We start from the raw sequence: 22068 nt of genomic DNA, 5'->3' as shown, positions 1-22068 counted from the left end.
ATGCTGGGTGAATTATATTCATCTGAGGGGCAGGCCTCATTCCAGCCAGGACCTATCCCCAGCCCATATTCATCTCAACACCTTGCTCTCTCAGCCATTCCAGTCCAGGGTTAATCAACTCAGCTTCTGGGAGTGGAAGTACCAGAGTTCGCAGCTACAGCCGGAAACATCTAGCTTCCTTCTGAAGCTCTGGCTGAGAGAAGAAAGCACCAGCCTCTTTCAAGTTCACAACAAGTTCAGGCTTTACCAGCTTCAGCCCCACTCCCTGCCCTCCCCCAGACAACTCAATTTAATTGAGAGACGGACCTGTGGCCACTGCCTTTAAAACTCCTTTAAAAAAAATATTTAAAATTCCTAAACAAACTGACGGATCCGTGCCAATTAAACTTCACAAAAGTATAAAACCTCATTTGAATGTCTCCAACATTTACATTTTTGATGGAAGTACAGGCACTTTATGGCAAAACTTAAATATGGTAATTAAGTATGAAACTCTTCGCAGCTGTTTACAATTTAAGCTGTCATATCTGAATCAAGTTTAATAGACCCAGTTACCATTGAGAATTGCCCATGAACTAAAAATATGGGCTAATTACCAGCCCAAGTCAGATCACTATCCACCCAAGCAAGGGCTGGTCACCCAATGTGGCAGGGATATGAAAACGCCATTATTTAAGCCTGCTGGAAATCTGGAGACACAAGCTTAGACTGCAAAGGCTGTTCACCTCCATGTCTTTTCCTTCCCCTTTGGGCTTCCCTAAATTCAACGAACTGTGAGGCTTACCTCCTCCAAGAAGCCCTCCCTAATTACCTGTGGACTTAGCCCTTGGAATTGAAGAACAGAAAAGCCAGAATTGGAAGGGCCCAGCCCTTCCAATTCTGTTTGCATAAATCTGCTTGTTCATTTGCATACATTCCTACCCTTTTGCCCTGAAATCCCAAGCTGTAAGTTAAACCGAATACAACCCAAGAGGTGGATGTGTGCAGGTGGCTGCAAGCCCAGGCTGGGCAGGGACTGGGAGTGGGGTGGGCCCTGCTTCCTGGGGTGGCTGCAGGAATCCGAGGACCAGCATTAGGTGAGGGACTGCTCGGGCCTGCCCAGGCGGGATGCCCGCCCCTCCTGACTGCCTCTGGCCTGCAGGTCTGCCTTACTATCCTGACTGGATGCTACCTTGCCCAGTTTTTCACATTCCTTGTTCCCAGGAACCAGGCTGCTCATGGCTCAAAAGGGGCCAGAAACTCGGACCAAGACAGCCATGTGCCCCCCAGGTGGAAATGCGGGTAGCACTTTGCTTACCATCAGCCCAGGCCCAGCAGCTGCATGACACCTTCACTTTGGAGCCCAGAGGCCTCCCAGTTGGGCAGATGGAAGGGAGTCCTTGGAGGAACCCAATGCTGGCTGTGCCCAGCAGCACCAGGGAGGGGAGAGCTGCGGTGGTTGTGCTGCCCCAGAGTTCAACTGACTGGTGGGTGATGTAGAAAGGAGCCCCTCTCCCCCAACCTGAATGGGTCATGAACTCATTCAGGCAGCCCAGCCAGGAAGAGTAGGGATGTGGAGGCCCCCAGTCACAATGAGTGCGGTTTTGTCAACATCCCGATTCAAGTCCCTCAACATCCCGATTCAAGTCCCTCAACATCCCGATTCAAGGCCCTCAACATCCTGATTCAAGGCCTGCTGCAAACGGAAGCCGCCTCACCACCCACCCCAGCGGAACCATTTCACTTTGCCCCTCTGTGCTTGCACGTGTGTTAATCCCGTGCTGCTGTGCACTCACCACCCACCACCCCACCCCCTTCTTTCGGCCTAGCAAACTCCTCCTGGCTCCTCAGCCTTCAAAGCCCCATTCCAGGTGTCTGTCTCAGGGAAGTCTCACTGACTCTCCCGTGAGATTTACTAACTTCCACCCCAGAACTAAGCCCCCCTGGGTTCCAGATACTGAAGCTGGACTGTTCTCTACCGCCTTGGATGTTTTCTCCATGGCGCAGACCAGGACAGACGGTGCCAAACATCTGTGGCGGAGCTGCCAGCAGGTGCGGAGGCTGACACAGCCATTCCATCTCCTGCCTCCCCCAAGAACACTTCCACTTAGCTCAAGAATCTAGGATTTCCAACATGACGAGGTCATCAACACACTGTCAGCCCGGGCTGGGCTAAGACCTTGAGGCAGCAGGTGATGTATTTACACCATGCTGGGCTGGGCTGTCTTGGAGAGGGCTCCGCAGGGCCCCTGAAGCAGGGAGGCCAGGTAGCAAAGGGTAGGGAGATACATAAGCCACTCCAGCCATCAACCCAACCCCAGAGAAGAACACACTAAGAAAGATGAAGAATTTGGGTGTCTGGCAGGGGCCCTGCCTGCTGCCCGGTCAGGGCTCTGCAGTCAGTGGCTGAGCAGTGGCCTGGCTCTGTTTTCCTCGGTAATTCACCCCATGGCCTGAGAGTAGGCTGATTTCGCTCAAGTCTGTGTGAAGTCCTCTGACCACAGGCCAGGTCTCCCTTGTAAGAGCTGGGCCTGCACCTCTCTTACTCCCAGACCCCTCATCCCAGAGGAAGCCTCCGCACTGTCGAAGGCCCCTCCCACCCAAGGCCAGCTGTCCCTGCCCAGGGCCTGCCCTGGTCAGCAGGGAGGAAGAGATGAACAATGGGGACATAAGGAGCTGTATTTTTAAGTCTGCGTGGGCTCCTAAAAGACAAAGCCACGAGTCACATCTGTGGGAACTCACAGGAGATGCCACAGCAACTTGGAGCCCTGGGACCTCACGAGGCAAATGTCCAGTGACACTGAGTCTGCAGGAAAGAAACAAGGTGTTCAAAAGAACCTGGGGCCTTTCAGAACAACCCTAGAGGTCACTGAGGCAACCTTCTCATTCTGCTGACAGGCAAGCGGCCCAGAGAAGGGCAGGATCTTCTCCAAGGTAACACAGCAAATCAGCCAGGATCAGATGGCTAGACTGTCTCCTCCTATAGTGCCTCTTCCATGACACCTGTGGTGGGCTGAATTGTGTGTCTGCCCCCAAGATGTCCACATCCTAATCCCTGAGACCTGTGAATGCTGCCTTACACAGCAAACGGGCTTTGCAGATGTGGGTTAAGGATCTGGCGATGGAGATTATCCCAGATTACTCAGTGTGTCCAAATGTAATCACAAGGAGTGTTGAGCGGGGTAGGAGAGTCAGAGCTAAAAGCAGCAATGTAACAACGAAATCAGGAGACCGGAAGATGCTACATTGCTGGCTCAGAAGATGAGGACAGGCCCACGAACCTGGAAGTGCAGGTGGTCGGTCTCTGGGAGGTAGAAAAGGTAAGGAAATGGATTCTCCTCTAGAACCTCCAGAAAAAAACGCAACCATGCCAACCTAGTTTAGACTCCTCATCTACCTCTGTCACAGCATACATTTTTCTTCTCCATAAGAGAATAAATTTGTGTTGTTTTAAGGCACTAAGTTTGTCATCATTTGTTACAACTTACACAATATCTGAAGTGTGCCCTGATGGGCAGCAGGAAGCCTGGGGACCACAAAGACTGTGATGGACCTGACATGTCCTTTGATGACAGCGGAGGGAAGGGGATCTTGTCTCCTATAGGTTCCAAGGGCTACAGGGCATGGGGACTGGGGCTCTGAGCTGTCAACAGAGGTCAACAGGTGTCAATGCTCCATCAACGGGTGTCAGGAAGCACCTTATAGGAAGGATGCTCAGATCCTGGGGGTCTCAGAAACAAAAGCTGCAATGCCAAAGTTTGACCCACTCCACTCCTTGCCCCCAAATTCAGGACGAATCCCCAGTGACCACCAAGGTTCCCACTCATCCCGGCTAAGATGTGGTCAGGGGTGTCCTGGAAATGAGACAAGGAACTCTGAATTTCCCAGTCACGCAGGGAGGGGAAGAAACGTGGGTTTAAACCCCCACTCTAACCCTGACTGGTTGTGTTACCCTCAGCAAGACAGCTGGCCTCTGGGAGTCTGTTTCCTCATTGAAAATTTAAAAAAAGAAGAAAAAAAAATGGAGAGAGTAACAGTTCCCACCTTGCAGAGCTGTGAGGATTAAACAAGTAAAGACCTGGAACCTAGCACTGGAATGTACACACAGGAGGCACCGAGAGATGGTCACTGCCCTCCACACTCCGGTCACAGCTGGAATGGACACGCAGGAGGCACCAAGAAATGGCCATTGCCCTCCTCACTCCAGTCACAGCAAGCCCAGTTCTCTGATGGCTCTCGCCTTTGCCTTCCACCCCAGGCCCCCCGATCTCCCATCTCCGAGGACCAATCCCTACAAGGCCCTGCACCCCTAGACCATATTAAAGACAGCAGATCCAAAACAGCCTCAACCCAACAAATCACGTTACAGAGAGAAAGGGGCCCAGACAAACACTGGGGACACGGGCTAGCCACTGCCCACACCAGGCTGACTGCCGGGTCATCTGCCTGCCGGCAGCCTCACCACTGTACCACTTAGCTCTCAGCACCCACTTGGGGTTCCCAGGGATTTCACCCTCTTCTTCAGTAATGGTCACCTTTGGGTCCTGCCTCCCACACCAGACAGCCCCCCACCCACAGCAGGGCTGCCAAGGCCGCTGGAGCCTGCCCCAGCCCCAGCCCTCCCCGCTGACCATCTTCCGCTTGGTGCAGAGGAAGGCGTGGCACTCGAGGCTCTGGTTGTGCTGGCTCTGTGCGATGTATGCAAACACCTTGTCATGCATCTTGTCTGCCGTGCAATAGGAGATCCTGAAAGGCAAGGAGGAAGTATCACCGGACCTGGCACGGGGGCCTGAGCACATGTGGGATGCCCTGTAGGGCAGCTCCCCTGAGTTGCAGAGAACCTGCTATTCCCACTCCACCAGGGCAGACTCTGAGAGTCCAGCCTTGGCCTCCAGGGTGGGTACCTAGGCCATCTGTGCAGGAGGGGCCGAGGCCAGGCAGGAAGGAAGGAATGGGGTAAAGACTGGAAGCAGGGCACTTCCCCTCTTCCTCCCATCCCACACTGAGCCACACCCCAAAACAGTAATAGCTGAACCCTTACCACATACCAGGCAATGTGCCAAGAGCTTTCTAGATCTCGCCTCATGTAATTCTCAAAGCTACCCTCTGAGATGGGTTCTATCACTATCCACGTTTTTCAGATGAAATAAACTGAGGCTAAAGACCGGAGCCCAGACCTGAACTCACTTGTAGGACTCCAGAGGCCATGACTGCCATGCTGCCTCTTAAGGCTATGTGCCAACTGGATGGAAGGGGAAGCAGAAAGCAGGACACTCCCCTGCTCACCGATGCCCTTCACCTGGCCTCCCCCATCCCACCTGCCCTCCGACCCATGCCCCCGCCCAGAGGTCTAGTGAGATTCGGGTCCGTCTCTCTCAGGGTGGCTGGGACCATTTGCATGTTCTGGAGCTGTGGCCAGGGGTGGAAGAGTTGGGAGTAGGGGTGGGGTGTGTGTGTGATAAGGACCCAACAAGGAGTCCTAGTGGGCCTGGGAGGAGACACACAGCAACTCCCTCTGCATGGAGCACCCTCTCTGCCCCCAGTCGCCACCCGTAACCTTGGGGCCACCCAAGCCCTCAGCCTCCCACCCTCCCTCACATGTCTGGTCCCAGCTCGTTGCCTCTAGTCAGCCTCAGAGTCTCAATCGGGGAGGGGGCGGCAGCCCAGAGGTGGGACCAGAGTGCCACAGACCCATCCCTCAACCACGTGGCCCCAGCTTTAATCACAGGCATCAACACTCCAGGTGGGCAGAGCGTGAAGGTGCCAGGGCCCTTCCTACCTATTCTCCATCCCAGGGGATCCAGCTTCCTGCTCTAAATGTTACTGGGTCCTTGGTATCAATAAACTAGATCCTGTTATTCCTCAAGCCCCAGCAAGGTGCCGCCTCCCCTGGGAGGCCTTCCTGGATTTCCCCGGGCAGACCCTCTCCTTGCCTTCTTGGAAAACACTATGCTCTATCTCCTGTTTCCTCCCAACTATTCCCAATTAGAGTGGAAGCTCGAGGGCATGAGCAGGATTGGAGTCCTCATCTGGCACAGATGTTGGCAGAACAGGTATCTGAAACTGTTGACTAAAGGCAGGCAGGTATGATCAGGCCAGTGAGAGGAAGACATCACCCAGGCCCCCACAACACACATCTATCCACCCTACTACTGGCCTGTGCACCAACGGGCGGAGCCATCTGCTTGGAGACAAAGCAAGAGGGTGGGGGGATGCCTGGCAGATGGGAGCCTGCTGGACAGGGCTCTGGCCTGGGTATCCTAGTTCCAGTTCAGCTACTACCTCACCGTGCAGCCGTAGACAATTCCCTCTCCGGGCCTCAGATTCTCCATCTGTAAAATGGACCTGAGCTATCCCTTCCGGTTCTGAAAAACTACAACTGACCAGCTGAGAGAGGTGGGGATAGCCTGAGGCTCTAAGGGCTGACCAGAGGACCCACTAGAGAGACCATCCATACTGACCTCAGATCTTGGCTGAGGCCTCCCTGGAATGCCTGGCCAGATACCCAGAGCTGAGCCGCTGCATTCACAGAAGGAGGAAAAGGCAGTGACTCTGCAGTTCTCTGCTCCAAGCCCGGCTCAGAGGCATGCTGGTAGGGACTAGGGGGCGGGGCACAGGCAGGCTCAGCTGTCTTCTGTAACTGGTGATGATGACAGCAGCAGCTGCCACTTAACCAAGTGCTCATCGTGAGCCAGGTGCCATGCACTCGGCGTTTCCTAACAGCGCTGTGCAGCAGGACCTGTTCCCACCCCCATTTTACAGATGAGAAAACTGAGGCTCCAATGTCACCCAGGTAGGAAACGGTAGAGCCTGGATTCAGATGGGACACTCCAGTGGCAGAGTCGATGGGTCAACCCCATGCTGAGCGTACCTGTATATGGACACGTTCTCAATGAGCTGGTTGGTGAGGTTGTCTGTCAGGATAATTCCCCGTGGAGACACCTTCAGAGTCACCTTCTGCAGCTTCTTCCCACTGGCCTTAGCCTTGGGGCAGACAGGAGTCAGAGGAGTCTGCCAGCCTCACTTGAGACCCACGCTTATGGCCTACACTGCACTGTTCCTAGGACCCAGACGCGGGGCCCATCTCAGCTCAGGCGACTGGCAGCGGCATGGGGAAGACCACTCAGCCAGCACCCTCTTGTAACAGAAACAGGAGCAGCATCTGCTGAGCACCAGCTATCTGTCAGGCACCGTGGACCTCGAGTCATCCTCCCTCTCCCCAGAAGGAGATGGACTCAGAGAGGCTAAGGGACTTGCCCAAGGACACACAGCTAGGAGGGCACACAGACTCGGCACTGAATGAGCTAGCACAACCCAGCAGGATGACTCTTGGGGACTCTGCTCCATCCACTGAGCTGAGGGGTCCGAGGCCACCAAGGGAAGTGGATTTAAAAGGCCCACCCTTGCTCAAAACTAGGGAGGGGGCAATGTGCTCTCGGATGTGCTATGCTGTCTCTCAGGCCGCTGAGCAGGTAGTCAAGGGAAAGCAACCTCCCCACCCTTCCTGGTGCTGATAAGTCACCAATGCATTGGTAGGGAGCCTGAGGCGGGGGTGGGGAGGCTGGAAGAGGTCATAACGGCTGGAGGGAAGCACCAATGCATCAGCAGGGAGCCTGAGGCGGGGGTGGGGAGGCTGGAAGAGGTCATAACGGCTGGAGGGAAGCACCAATGCATCAGCAGGGAGCCTGAGGCGGGGGTGGGGAGGCTGGAAGAGGTCATAACGGCTGGAGGGAAGCCACTGACCGTGACCTTGCAAGTCCAGTGGTTCCCTCTATCAAGGCCCAAAAGCTGGATGGAAGGAGAATCAAGGGCAGGGCCAGGCTCAGACACACCCAACTGGAGTAACAAGCTGGGACAAGGGCACCCTGGGAAGAAGCTGGTCCTTGGTCCCTGGTCCCTCCACCCTTCCCAACTGGGGTGCTCACCGTAGCCACGATCCTCTTGATGGCGGCGGCCGACAGCTCCTCGCCCTTGGGCTGCTCCACCAGCGTCATGCCCAGGTATTTGAGGCTGAACAGCATCCCCTCCAGCAGCGTCTCCCGAGTGTCCGTCCAGTTCTCAGGCAGCTCTGGGGTAGGACAGGGAAGGCCCTCAGACCCTGCGGCTCAGGGCCCACCACCAGCAACAGCTCTCACCAGCCTTCTTTCCTAGGAAACCCCAGCAAGTTGGCTGGGGGTCTCCCCCACCACTACTGTCATTTTTTTTTTTTTTTTTTTGAGACTGAGTTTCACTGTCACTCAGGCTGGAGTGCTGTGGTGCGATCTCAGCTCACTGCAACCTCTGCCCCCCAGGTTCAAGCAATTCTCCTGCCTCTGCCTCCCGAGTAGTTGGTCTCGAACTCCTGACCTCAAGTGATCTGCCTGCCTCAGCCTCCCAAAGTGCTGGGATTACAGGCATGAGCCACCGCGCCGGGCCTACTGTCACTTTTAATAAAAGGCTAAAGCTTTCTGGCACATATCAAGGCTCCATGTAAGCAGCTTTACCTAAAATGTTCTCATTAATCCTCCTTAAGAACCTATGAGGTCAACGCTTTTATCAAACCCATTGACAGACAGAGACATGGAGGCCATGGAGACTCAATCACATAACCAAGTCCAGAGAGCCAGGAAGTGCAAGAGCCAAGTTTCGAGCCCCGTTTTCAAGCCCGGAGCCCTCTTTACTTCAATGCTACCACTTGTTGAGGGCAAATCATACCATTTCTTACTGAATCCTTAGTGCAATCCTGTGAGATAGTGATTCTACAGATTAGAAGACTGAGGCTCAGGGAGGCAAAGTCATGAGATGAAGGCCACATACAATGAGTCAGACTTCAACCTTGAGTGGTTCCCACGGCCCCAGCCTGCACTGCTTTCCTCCCTGTGCGCATCGGTAGAGACCAACGGGGGCGTGCGGGAGGCTGGGAAGGAGACAGTAGCCCAGGGAGAGCAGGGTAGGGTAAGGCTAGGTGGGGAGAGGAGAAGGTGATTTCCCAAATCTGAGAAGGCTCGAGACCCACTCTGCTTCCCACTCCCTGGATGGTCCTAGGGAAGTCCCCTCTCCTCTTTGGGACTAACACTGCATCCCCCTCTCTGGGCTGTGGCAATGGCACAGAGCAGGGTCCACAAGGAGAGTCCTCTAAAAGCACAAACCACACACATGTCAGGAAATAAGGGGATGAGACTGCCTCACTGGTGGGCAAACGGACCAGGAGGGACATGTGGAAAGAGTGCCCCACCACATGGGTGAGGGCCTTGCGGAGGCAGATGGGCATGAGGGGAAAATCGGGCTATGCTGGTGGTTTCTGACCATCCCCGGCTCCTCGGAAGGAGATGAACAAAGATGAACGAACACCCCACACTTCCACCTGCCAGAGCCCCTGCCTGTCCTCTACCATCCCCTCACAGATGCTGTGCTTGTAGGAGGTGTTTGTTATGACTGCACCATTTTACAGATGAGAAAGAAAACTGCTCTTCAGCCTCACACACAATCTTGTTAAGGACAGAGCAGGATCCAGCCAGGGATCAGTTTCCAGGGGCCATGAGAGGTAGCCAGGGCCAGCTTCCCTAGACCATCCCCCAGGGAGGGGCTGGGAGATGTCCTGGGCCCTCCCTACCTCTGCCTGGGGCCTTCCTCACTGGCTCCGATTGAAAAGCCACAGGAAGAAAGTTTAGGTATCGCTGGTTCCAGGGCAGCTGAGGCTCCAGCAGGGATGTGGGCCCCTACTACAAGGCTCCGCTTGGCTCTGGAGTTCTGGCTCTGTCAAGAGCAGAAGTCTGGGTCCAGGTGGCATCACCAGGTCCCCTACCCAGTCTGGATCCCTGCTGCCCCTCTCAGCTCCTGTCCTAGAGCTCTGGGCCTCCAGGGGCTCTGGTCCCCCTCTCCACAGCCAGAAGGGGCCTTGTACACCCACATTTCTCTGGATTTGCCTTGAGCAAGCCACTGTCCCTCTCTGAGGCCATTTCTTCATCTGAAAGAGGGTACAGGTGTCAGGGCTGCGGAGGGTTATACAGGAACTTACAGATGTGCCCAGTTCCCCTCATGCCTTGAGATCAGGTGAGCAGGGACTTACTGACTGTCATCTAGAACCTGGCATGCAGCTAGTGCTCAATACTTGCTCAAGGAAGAAATGATGAGGACAACCCCATCCCATCCCCAGCCCTGGCCCCAGGCCCACTGCCCCTTCAGCTCTAGCCCTCATCCCCGGGCTTCCACCTCAACATAAGGCCGGGCCCCCACTGAGATGACCCCAAAGCCCAACATGACCTTATCCTCTGTCCCATCAAGCACAAGCCTATTCCATTTGATCCTCCAAAAGAATGTGAAAGTCCCTGAGGTGTCCCCAGTCCTGGGTTGAGTGATGGGGCCCTGAGCAACTCAGACACAGACCCTGCTCTCAAGCTCAGAATAACAGCACCATCATCAGGGAAAAACGGCGCTTTCATATAACAAAGATACAACGATAATAAAGCTGTAGCTATTACCATCACCTCTAACACTCACAGCCACCTTGCAAGCAGGCATTCTTTCATTCCCATTTTACAGAGAGGAAACAGACTGACTCTAAAGCCCAAGCTCCTGACCATGAGACCACACTACCTTATCATGCAGCAAACTACCTTAATTCTAGCAAAAGATCAGGTTTTTGGAGGTGGAGGCATTTCTTCTCACCTGGAATTAGGTATTCCTAATACCTAAGGTTTCCCATCTGCAGGCTAGGATATCCAGATCACCACTTTCAACCTGAGACCCATCTAAGCAAGGACAGCAATGGAGAGAAGTGATACTGTGCCTATGGCCCGTGCCCTTGGCAGACATTGATAATCAATTGCAGCTCTACTTCCCTCTGACCGTTTCTCAGCACAAGGCCCCAGGCGGGCAATACTGATTGATCAAGTTTTGAACATCTCATTATCCATTCCTACCCCTGGCAAACATTCTCCACCCTCCCTCTCCAGCCCCCATTTTCATGTCCCCATTCTCCCACTTCCTCTGGTTCAGCCCTTTCCTGGCCCCTTTCCAAAGCCACTTCCGCTCCCTCCATTCCAAAGAGCCAAAGCCTGCCAAGGTCACTGGTGATCTCTTTGCTGTCAAAACATTCCCTAGTCCTCCCTGACCCCTGAAATGTTCAGCATTTTTCTGCATTCCTCCTTCCCTGGACTGACCCTTCCCCTCCTCTAACCACGTCCTTACAGACTGGTTGCCACTCATCAGCCTTAGGCCCTCAGCTCAAGCCCCTCACTTGATAGATGATACAACTGAAGCCCAGACAGGGACAGGACCTGTGCAAGGTCACAGGGCAAGTCAGAGGGCCCCTCCTCACCCCACCCAGCCCACTATAGACAATCCCCACGATGACCAGTGACTGTGAGGGGATTTTAAGTTTCCCCGTCTCTTCTCCCACAATATCCCTACACGCTCCCTACCCCAAGAAGCTCCAACCATGCAGAGCTTCTTCCTAATAATGTCACATTTACTGTCTAACTTCTGTGCCTTTGCTCAGGTAGTTCCCTCTATCCCAAATGCCCTTTCTTCACTTGATCAAATCCCACACATCCAACCTCTTCCAGGAAGCCTCCTTTGAGGCAATGTAGCCTTGTGGTTAACAGCAAGGGCCTTAATCCTAAGATATCAGCTCCGATGCTTCATGTCTGAGCCATTTTGAGTGAGTTCATTACCTTCCCTGAGCCTCAGTTTTCTCATATTTTAAAATGGGGGAAACAACAGCTCTGACTCCTGGGGGCTGTTGTGGCCCGTGGATACGTTTATAGAATTTAGCAGAGAGGCAGGCCCATCGTAGGTGCTCAGTACACCTTCCAATGGGGCCTCATCCCTCCTGTGGGCAGGCTGCTGGTGCCTTTCTTGAATGTAAATCTCTTCTTCCTCCCGCAGCCACACCACCCACTGCCAAGCACTGCCCGCACGTCTCTTCCCTTTAAAGAACCTGCCATTCATGTCTGCTTCCCCAGGACCTGGCACGGAGGTGTACGCCTGCCCAGTGTGGCCGTCCAGTCTGGTCCTGTTTCTCCCTTGTCCCCCATGTTCCCAGGCCCCACTGAGATGCTCCTTTCTCTCTAGGAAGCTGCTTCCCTCCTGTGGTCTGTGCACGTGACTCATCTCTTCACTAGAGCGTAAGGCCCCTCATGCCCACACCCTCCCCACAGAAACCAGCACCTGGGAGCTCTCAGTGAAGGCTCACTGGTAGGGCTCAGGACCACACCCGCCCCCCTTGCCAGCCACAGCCGGAGGCCTTATTCCCGGTGCTCCCGGAGGACCCGGGCAAATACAGGCCTGAGTGCACAGCCCTGTTCCGGTCCTAGTTATTTTTGGCCCTGTAGTGGGTAATGACTGTGCTATTTTAACGCTGCAATTTTACAGATGACCTGCTCCCGGAGTTAGCTGGGGACAGACCATATGCCTGGTCTAAATTACAGCTGTGAACACGTGCTCTTTCCTCGTTAAGGTCCCCCCAACCACCCAGGAGTCAGAGCTGGGCTGAATGCCCTTGTGCCCCTTCTGCTGCTCCCAGAGACCCAGCCTGGCTGGTGTGTCTGCAACATGAGAGCTGCAGCCAAACCCAGGGGCCAGGGGAGCCTCTGACCAGGGCTCTGGCCTCCAGTCTCCCCCAGCCTGGTGGGGAAATGGCCTCAGAGGCCAGAATGACAACATCTCAGAAGAGGGCTCAAGCTCTGCCCTGACCTGGAGTGTAGCTGCTTCTCTGGGCTATAATTCTATCTGACAAATGGGTTCAGCCCCTCAGGAGCATCATCAGAAGTTTCTGGATGTGAAAAGTACTAGGAAAATTTTGGAAGTCAAAGCTGTTGAGATTGTTATCAAAAGAAAATAAGTTTTAAAATGATAAATTGCAGCAGCTACCACGTCCTAAGTACCTACTGACACAGTAAGAGAAAAATATGCTATGGGCTCTGGAGTCCGTAGTCACTGAACCTCCCCAGACCTCAGTGTCCTAACTTTAAAACAGAGACAAGACAGGCACAGTGGCTCATGCCTGTACTTCCAGTGCTCTAGGAGGCCGAGAAGGAAGGACTGCTTGAGGCTGGAGTTCAAGACCAATCTGGACAACATGTTAACACCTCATCTCTACAAAAAATAACTAGCTGGGCATGGCAGTTGTGCACCTGTAGTCCTAGCTACCCAGGAGGATCCCTTGAGCCCAGGAGGTCGAGGCTGCAGTAAGCTATGACCACATCACTGCATTCCAGGATGGGCAACAGAGTGAGACCCTGTCTCAAATAAATAAATAAATAACAGGGGGCCGGGCGCAGTGGCTCAAGCCTGTAATCCCAGCACTTTGGGAGGCTGAGATGGGCGGATCACGAGGTCAGGAGATCGAGACCATCCTGGCTAACACGGTGAAACCCCATCTCTACTAAAAAAACACAAAAAACCAGCCGGGCGAGGTGGCGGGCGCCTGTAGTCCCAGCTACTTGAGAGGCTGAGGCAGGAAAATGGCATAAACCCAGGAGCCGAAGCTTGCAGTGAGCTGAGATCCGGCCACTGCACTCCAGCCTGGGCAACAGAGCGAGACTCCGTCTCAAAAATAAATAAATAAATAAATAAATAAATAAATAAATAAATAACAGGGACAATAGGAGTATCCACCGCAGACGTGGTGGCTCACGTGTAATCCTAGCACTTGGGAGGCTGAAGCAGGTGGATCACTTGAGGTCAGGAGTTCAAAACAGCCTGGCCAACATGGTGAAACACCGTCTCTACTAAAAATACAAAAAAATTAGCTGCACGTGGTGGCGGGCACCTATAATCCCAGCTCCTTGGGAGGCTGAGGCAGGAGAATCACTTGAACCAAGGAGGTGGAGGTTGCACTAAGCCAAGATCCCAATGCTGCACTCCAGCCTGGGCAACAGAGGGAGACTCCCTCTTAAAAGAAAAAAAAAAAAAGAGTATCCATCCATGGGATTGTCTTGAGGATGAATTGAGTTCACACCTGAGGTGAGCTTAGAACCCTGTCTGGTACATACCAAGTATCACAAGTGTGAACTACTGTCATTACCAATGGTCAAATGCAAAGAGCTTTAACATGTCCATGGCCATTCTCATACTGAAAGAAGAGTCCAGGATAGATCAGTGTTCCCATTTCACAGATAGAGAAGCCCAGAGGAGTCTGACCATGGCTCACAATCGACAGCACTGGGACTCCACTCCACACCTGCCTCCTGCAGCCCAAGCCCCTTGGTGGGATCAGGCAGAGCTCTGTAGGGCTGCTCAAAAAGAGTATCTGACCCTCAGTGGGCAGTGGGTGACCTCTGACTCCTTCAAGCCACATGCCCCTCACACAGCCCCCAGGCCCGTGAGAAGCAGAGTCTTAGGCTCCAGTTCACCATTCCCTGCACTTGCTGTTCCCTCTGGCTGGAACGCTCTTCCCAGACTCCTCCCTCCTGGGATTCACCGGTGTGTACTGAGTCACCTTCTCACAGGGACCTTCCCTGGTGCTGTCAATGGCCGCCCTTATCCCCTCTGCATACCACTTCCATGTTGTGCTGACTGCCAGCACCTGCCGCTCTACCTGCTGGAGATGCTGAGGCCGGTGCAGACTGGGGAATGAAGATGTCCCATCCCCAGGAGTCCTCCCCTCCGGCAAGGTGCTGCCCTTCTCTGGGCTTGTTTCTCCACAAATAAGCAATGCTCATGCTAATCCTAGTGGGGACCTTGACGGGGAGGAACAGGTCACAACTGAGAGCAGCGTTCGAGTCTAACTTTAACTCCACTGGCTTCAGTTTGGCCTCAAAACTCAACCACAGGGACCAGGTCCAAGGCCCGGATGGGTCACAACCCTGAGCAAGGTGACCCTAGCACCCCCACCCCCACATACCCCATGGCCCCTGCTCTAACCTGTGGCCACTGCTGTCAGAGGCTGCCAGCCCAACCTGGGGTGGGTGAGGACTGCTCCCAGCTCCTCCCATGGCAGAATCCACCAAGACCTCTGCGCTAGGAATGTGGAGCTCTGCCTCTTAGACGTTCTGTGTCTGGGGCCAATGACTCCAATGCTCAGAATCTCAGTTCCTTTGTCTCTAAAATGGGCCTGCTCTGTCACCTCACAGGAGTCAATTAGAGAATGGAAGCAAAAACACGTCATAAAACAGTTACAAAAAAAGTAGTTACCATTTACCAAAGTCTTCCTCTATGCCAGGCAAACGCAATTTCATTTGATCCCCACAAACAGTTGGAGACAGGTACTACTGTTATTTGCAATTTACAGGTGAGGAAATTGAGACTTCATCACGAGGGACAGGTGGGGCTCGGCCCGCCCTCCTTCAGGTCCAGAGGCTCCAGGACAGCACTCTGGGCTTACTGGGGCCTGGAGGAGGGAGAGAGGTGCTCCTCTCCTTTCCTCCAAAGGTGCAGACGAGCTCTGGGCCCCCAAAACCCATCTCACCACAGTACTAATCATGCTGGCGGCGTCCCAAGGATAGGCAGGGGGAAGAGGAGCAGGGCAGAAGAAAGCCACCAGTTAGGAGGGAGCATTATTACCAATAATCTCCTTGATACTCCTGCCAGGTAAGAGTTTTTATCCCCATGTTGCAGATGAGGAAACCAAGCATCAGAAAGGACAAGTGACTTGCCCAAGATTGAAGACGGCAAGAGAAATTCTCGGCCGGGCGCGGTGGCTCAAGCCTGTAATCCCAGCACTTTGGGAGGCCGAGGCGGGCGGATCACAAGGTCAGGAGATCGAGACCACAGTGAAACCCCGTCTCTACTAAAAATACAAAAAATTAGCCGGGCGCGGTGGCGGGCGCCTGTAGTCCCAGCTACTCAGGAGGCTGAGGCAGGAGAATGGCGTGAACCCAGGAGGCGGAGCTTGCAGTGAGCCGAGATCACGCCACTGCACTCCAGCCTGGGTGACAGCGTGAGACTCCGTCTCAAAAAAAAAAAAAAAAAGAGAAATTCTCTTCCACCATCCAAAGTGGCTACCTCTTCTGCGTCCCCAGATTCAGAGATGTTTCTTTCTAGCCTCCCTTCTCTTGCCAGCCCCCCTTCCTTCAAAACCACTTCCCCGGGGGCTGCCCTGCCACACTCCCTCCCTCATTCCTGGAGAAAACCGCAGGATTCTCCCGCTGGAACAGATGGCCATTCTCAGAAGTTCTGGTCAAATCTTGCCAGTTTTTAAAGGGTCTATTTTGGGAGGCAATCAGTGTGATAAACGGTGCATCCCCTGGCCCACTGGCCCAGCCCTAATGGGTCTCTGACACCACCCCCCACCAGCAGGCACCACCCCACATTCCCAATGCCAATGCCAGTCTCAGTTGGGAGGCGGCCACAGCTGAACAACAGAGTGGGGCCAGAGGAGGAGCAAGGCGGGCCCTCTAGGCCCAGACACGCTGGCATTCCTGGGACCAGGGAGCTCGGGCTCCCCTGGTGGAGCCCTGTAAGGCCAAGAGGGAATGGGGTGAGGGGGTGCTGTACTGTCAGTTGTTTCCTGATGAGGGGAGAGGCTGTGGCCCGAAGTGGCTGGCAGGGAGGTGGGAGTGTGCAGCAGTCCTGGGTTCTGGCTCCAAAACCGGCAGGAAGGTCTGTGTGACCCCAGGCAAGCCACTCTCTTCTCCCTCCCAAACAACGAGACCTGCGACCTGCGCTGGGCTGGTCTTCTGGCTTCAGGGGAAGGTGCCAGGTGACAAGTTCCTTGAGCGTAACCAGAGACAGGGAGAGAAAGAAGCCACGGAGAGGCCCCTCCCAGCCTCCCAGACGCTCCAGGGAGAGGTGACAGCGAGTCTGCCGTTGGCCTGGGCGCCCAAGGGACTTTAGAAGCCCGAAGGGAAAGGTGCGAGAGAAAACAGGTTTCAAAAATAGTTGGGACGCCAGGCTCGTCACCTGGACCCGACTAGAGGAAGGGACGCAGGGGTCTAGACCGCCTCATGTAGGGCTCTCCCGAGGCACCCCAGGCGGGGCCTCTCTCCCAATTTCAAGTACGTACCTGCGACCCCGGGCTCACACCTGGGTGGGTGTCTGGACACCCGGAGTCAAAAGTTGGCCCGGTGGGTCGGACAGGGGGCGGGAGAACGGGCCAGTGGGCTCCCGCCCGCCGCAGCCGCTGGCTGGGGCGCAGGGGTGCGGGACGGGGGCGTCTTTCCAAGCTCCTGCGCCCTTTCCTCCTCCCCCAGGCACCGACGACCAGGGCCTGCCTCCCCCTAGCTGGCCAGGACAGCAGCGCGGGAGGTGCCGCGGGTGGCGGGGGCCTCTTCTCCCAACCTGCACCCCACCCCATGCCGGCTGCACCTGGGGACCTCGAGCTCGGGCTCCTTCCTCAGCGCTGCCCCTCCTCGCAGCGGCACCGAGCGGCCGGGGAGTAGGTGCGCAACTTGACCCCGGCCGACCCCCTGCCCCGCAGGGCCGGGAAAGGGCCACGCCGGGACCTGAGCGCCGGTCAGGCCCCGCCTCTGCCCAACTTGGCCGCACTCCGGGCGCCGGCGGAGGCCCCGCGCGCCGACCCCGGCCCGGCCCGGCTGACGCGCGCACACTCACTGCGGTGCCGGCCGCCGCCCCCCCAGCTCTGCTTGGCCAGGCTGGGGCTCCGGATCAGCGCCCGCCCCGCGGACTTGAGCGCGTCCATGGCCCGCTCCGGCGCCGCCACCGCTGCCGCCACCAAAACTCCGTCAGGAAAAACTTTCCGCCCGGCCCTGCAGCGCGCGGGCTGCGCGCTCCTCCCCTCCCGGCGCGAGCTCCGCCGCGGCGTCCGACGGGGCGGGGCAAGGAAGGACAGGCCACGCCCCCAGGCGGGCCCCGCCCCCGACCGCCGATCTCGCCCCGCCTGGTCCCTGTCCAGGCCCAGGGTCCAGGCCCCAAGAGCTTCTGAGGCCGCCCGAAGGCGCCAGAAGATAGCGAATCGCAAGCCCCAGACGCCCCCGCTTTCCTCCTTCTCCCCAATCCCCACCCCGTAGGAGCCTGCGGGTCTGAGAGCAGCGGCCTACGATTTCCAGTGACCATTTTACAGATGGGGAGACTGAGGGCTCCTCCAATGGTGAAAGGTCTTGTTCAGGGACAAGAACAATGCGATGTCCAGGGCAGTGGGAGACTTAGGAAAGAGTGGAGGCTGTAAATCAGGGATATCCAGACTTTTGGCTTCCTTAGGCCACATTGGAAGAAGTGTCTTGGGCCACACATAAAATACACTAACAACAGCCCATGAGCTAAAAAAAAAAATATATATATATATACACACACATATCTCTCTCAAAAGAAAAAAAAAAACTCATGAGTTTTTTTTTGTTTTTTTGTTTTTTTTTCCTGAGACACAGTTTTACTCTGTCGCCCAGGCTGGAGTGCAGTGGTGCGATCTCGGGTCACTGCAACCTCTACCTTCCGGGTTCAAGCTGTTCTCGTGCCTCAGCCTCCCGAGTAGCTGGGATTACAGGCATGCACCACCATGCCCGGCTAATTTTTGTATTATTAATAGAGATGGAGTTTTATCATGTTGGCCAGGCTGATCTCGAACTCCTGACCTCAAGTGATCTGCCTGCCTCAGCCTCCCAAAGTGCTGGATGGCTGTAAGCCACCGCACCCGGCCCAAAAAGTCTCAAAATGTTTTAAGAACCTTTACGAATTTGTGTGGGGCCCCATTCGAAGCCGTCCTGGACCTCACATGGCCAGTGGGCCACAGGTTGGACAACCTTGCAGTATAGACCCTTGTTAGGCACAGGGTCGGTATATAAAAGTTTGCCCTTACTTTACTCATCCACGTAGCTCCCTGGCTGCTCCCTGGCACCACCTGAGCATGCTGGGCCACCCCATGCCCCTGCAACTTCCCAGGTAGCCTCAGAAATGGTATGATCTGGAATGTGCCCCTGACACTGACTTGCTGTGTGACCTCAGGCAAGTCCTTCCCCTCTCTGAGTCTTGTTTTTCTGTGAATGAGAGTCAATGCTATCTCTAGTGATCCTTCCAACCTGCCAGGGTCAAGAATCTGCATGACCTTGACCCTGACCCCATGCTGCTTCCTAGGAGCATTCGGAGGGCAGTCTGAACCCCAGAACTGCTCAGGCACAGATGTTCTAACTCCAGGATTGGAAGGATTTATTCTAACTCTCTAGGATGCCGTGCCTTCCTTTCAAACTGTGCCAAAAGTAGCCAGAGGGAGGACACACACATCCAAGCCACAGCCTGGCTTCTTTTAGAAGAGGGTGCCGCAGGCAAGGCCAACTTCAGCCTCTGTAATTACTCCCAGCTCAGAAGCCAGCAGTCTTCTCTGTGTCGGGAGAAACATAGCACTGTGCTGTCCCCAGCTGGATAGGGTGGCCTCACTGACATTCCCCTGTTTATAAACCAAGTGCTTTGTTAGCCAGTCTGTCCTTGGCTTCCCCAGCAACACTGCTTAGGTGGACCCACTTAACAGATGAGAGCCCTAGGTCAGGGAGGGAAGCATTCACTGATAGTCTCTGAGAGTCAGAGATTGGGATCAGACTCAGGACCATAGGCGATGGGGTAGAGTATAATGCCAGGGGTTAGAACTCAGCTGTCCTTTTGGTGGTTGTGAACTCACCCTTCTGAGCCTCATCTGTAAAAGGGGCAACTGTACCTACTTCACGGGGCTATCCGTAAGGACTAAATAACAGGAGTTGGAATGGCTGAATCCTGTTCTTGAGAACCTACCTTTAAAGTTGCCTCCTCCAGGAAGCCTTCCCTGACTACCACCCATGGATTAAGTTTCTCTTTGTGGGCGCCCACAATCCTGAACTTTCAGCACTGCAAGCACTGCTGCTGCCTGTTTATACTCTTCTCATCTCCATTAGACTTTGTACCCTCCAAAAGCAGGAAGTTTTTCTGATTCATTTCTGAATCCCAAATGCCTAGTAAGGGGTCCAAACAGAGTTGGAACACAGTCAGTGTTCCTATCCTTCCTCCCTCCTTTCCTCCCCTTCTCCCTTTCTCCAACTTTTCACCAAACCAGGCTGCCTTCTGCAAAAGGGCTGTGGCAATAGGTAGGTGGGTCCGCAGGGCTGAGCCCCCCGGCTCACTTATCCCGAGCCAGCTAGATTCTGGAATAGTAGAGAGAGCATTCTGGAGCAGGGAGGAAAAGTGATCCCCCAGGGCAGACTGGCCAAGGGCAGCTGGTGGTGTCCGGCTGGCAGGGGGCACCATATGGGCCTGATAAGCAGGAAGGCCTGGGAACTCTGCGTGTGCAACGAAAGCTGTTTACCGGCCTTTGCAGTTTCCCGGAGATGGCTTGCTGGGAGCTGTCAGCCATGTGTCCCCTGCAGAGGGGCAGCCTGCTAGTGCCCCTTCTGCCAGTCGCAGAAACAGAAGCAGAAACAGAATGTCAGAGCTGTGAGTGGCCTCCTCTGAGGTCACTGTGGCCGAACTCTCATTTCACAGATGAGGAGGCTAAGACCCAGAAAGGGATAGGGACTTGTGCAAGGTTACACAGCAAGCCAGGAACAAATGCCAGGTCTCCTGCCTCCCACCTTGGATGCTTGTAACAAGGAGGAGGCAAAGAAGTAGGGCCAGGCGCAGTAGCTCACGCCTGTAATCCCAGCACTTTGGGAGACCAAGGCAGGCAGATCATCTGAGGTTGGGGGTTTGAGACCAGCCTGACCAACATGAGAAACCCCATCTCTACTAAAAATACAAAATTAGCTGGGCATGGTGGCACATGCCTGTAATCCCAGCTACTCGGGAGGCTGAGACGGGAGAATTGCTTCAACCCAGGAGGTGGAGGTTGCAGTGAGCCGAGATCACGCCATTGCACTCCAGCTTGGGCAACAAGAGCAAAGCTCCGTCTCAAAAAACATAAATAAATAAATAAAAAAGAAAAGAAAAGAAAAAAATAAGTCCTGAAAGTAGCTCAGTATTCAAGAGGGGCTTGAAAGGGGATTTTTCTTTTCTCTTCTGTTGTTTGGTTTTCTGTTTATCTGCCCTAACTTCGTAAACATTTCTGTAGTGATCATGTTCCTTTAGTGATCAGAAAAAGAACAGTAAAAGGGGTGGGGGAGCTACCTATGGGAATAAATGGCTTTTGTCTTTAGTCAAATGGCATCAGCTACAATCTTACTCATTTCTTCCTCAGCGGACCCACAGGACCCCAGCAAGATAGTGGATGCCAAGGGGTTGACAGGGCTCTCAGCCTGTCTCCAGCCATCATTTGGGCTTGTAGTGGGACCAAGACAAAAGCCTAAGCTGGGATGAGAGGCCCTGGGGTCCTCAGGTGGTCTGTCCTCCCTACTTCCCTGAGCCAATCCCTTCCTCTGTTTCTTCGTCTGTAAAATGGGAGTTATTAGTGGAAGACACCAGAGCGCAGTAGTTAAGCACACCGATGCTGGATCCCGGGATCCAGGCTCCCCTATTTCTTTACTACATGGCCTTTGGCAAGTCATTTAAATTCCATGGGCCTCAGTTTCCTCTAAAATGTAAAACTGGTGCAATGGACTGAATGTTTCTGTCCTATCAAAATTCGTATATCAAAATCCTAACCTTCAAAGTATCAGGAGATGGGGCCGTTGGGAGGTAATCCCTTCATGGAAGCAGAGGCCTCATGAATGGCATGAGTATAAACAAGACCCCAGAGAGATTCCTGGCCCTGTTCACTCTTACAGTGACAAGACAGCCGTCTATGAACCAGGAAGTGGGCCCTCGCCAGACAGAATATGCCAGCACCTTGAGCTTGAACTTCCCAGCATCTGCAACTGTGAGAAATACATTTTTGTTGTTTATAAACCAGCCGGTCTTTGATATTTTGTTAGAGCAGCCTGAATAGACTAGAATAATGGGGATTACACCTCATGGAGTCATCATGAGGATTAAAAGTTAATGTTGGCTGGGTGCCGTGGCTCATGCCTGTAATCCCAGCATTTTGGGAGGCCAAGGTGGGCGGATCACCTGAAGCCAGGAGTTTGAGACCAGCCTGACCAATGTGGTGAAACCTCATCTTTACTGAAAATATAAAAATTAGCTGGGTGTGGTGGCAGGCGCCTGTAGTCTCAGCTACTCGGGAGGCTGAGGCAGGAGAATCACTTGAACCTGAGAGGTGGAAGTTGCAGTGAGCCAAGATTGCACCACTGTACTCCAGGCTGGGCAACAAAGTGAGACTCCATCTAAAAAAAAAAAATGGCCAAGCGTGGTGGCTCATGCCTGTAATCCCAACAT

The 22068-nt window shown here is 54.3% G+C and overlaps 2 protein-coding genes across 6 annotated transcripts in view; one reads left to right on the top strand and one right to left on the bottom strand.

The window, feature by feature from the left end:
• The window catches only part of LDLRAP1 (low density lipoprotein receptor adaptor protein 1), a 552589-nt gene that overhangs the window by 7763 nt on the left and 522758 nt on the right, over nt 1–22068 (bottom strand). Inside the window, exons 1-5 of one of the 3 annotated variants that reach the window (XM_050792462.1) lie at nt 17455–17600; nt 14827–15028; nt 7905–8047; nt 6851–6963; nt 4611–4725 (exon numbers count right to left, since the gene is read on the bottom strand). In XM_050792462.1, the coding sequence (XP_050648419.1) occupies nt 4611–4725; nt 6851–6963; nt 7905–8000 (324 nt within the window). In that variant the 5' untranslated portion in view covers nt 8001–8047; nt 14827–15028; nt 17455–17600. Of the gene's footprint in view, nt 1–4610; nt 4726–6850; nt 6964–7904; nt 8048–14826; nt 15029–17454; nt 17655–22068 lie in introns of those variants that run through there. The other 2 variants (XM_050792453.1, XM_050792446.1) reach the window with 2 other exon arrangements.
• SYF2 (SYF2 pre-mRNA splicing factor) overlaps nt 1–22068 on the top strand; it is a 466254-nt gene that overhangs the window by 195307 nt on the left and 248879 nt on the right. Inside the window, exon 1 of one of the 3 annotated variants that reach the window (XM_050792721.1) lies at nt 8926–8929. The exons of the other annotated variants lie outside the window; for them this stretch is intronic. The gene's annotated coding sequence lies outside the window, so the exon portion shown is untranslated. Of the gene's footprint in view, nt 1–8925; nt 8930–22068 lie in introns of those variants that run through there. 3 annotated transcript variants of the gene reach the window in all.

Source organism: Macaca thibetana, chromosome 1 (assembly GCF_024542745.1).
Source record: "Macaca thibetana thibetana isolate TM-01 chromosome 1, ASM2454274v1, whole genome shotgun sequence".
Classification (NCBI taxonomy): domain Eukaryota; kingdom Metazoa; phylum Chordata; class Mammalia; order Primates; family Cercopithecidae; genus Macaca; species Macaca thibetana.
This window is presented reverse-complemented; position numbering and strand designations above follow the sequence as displayed.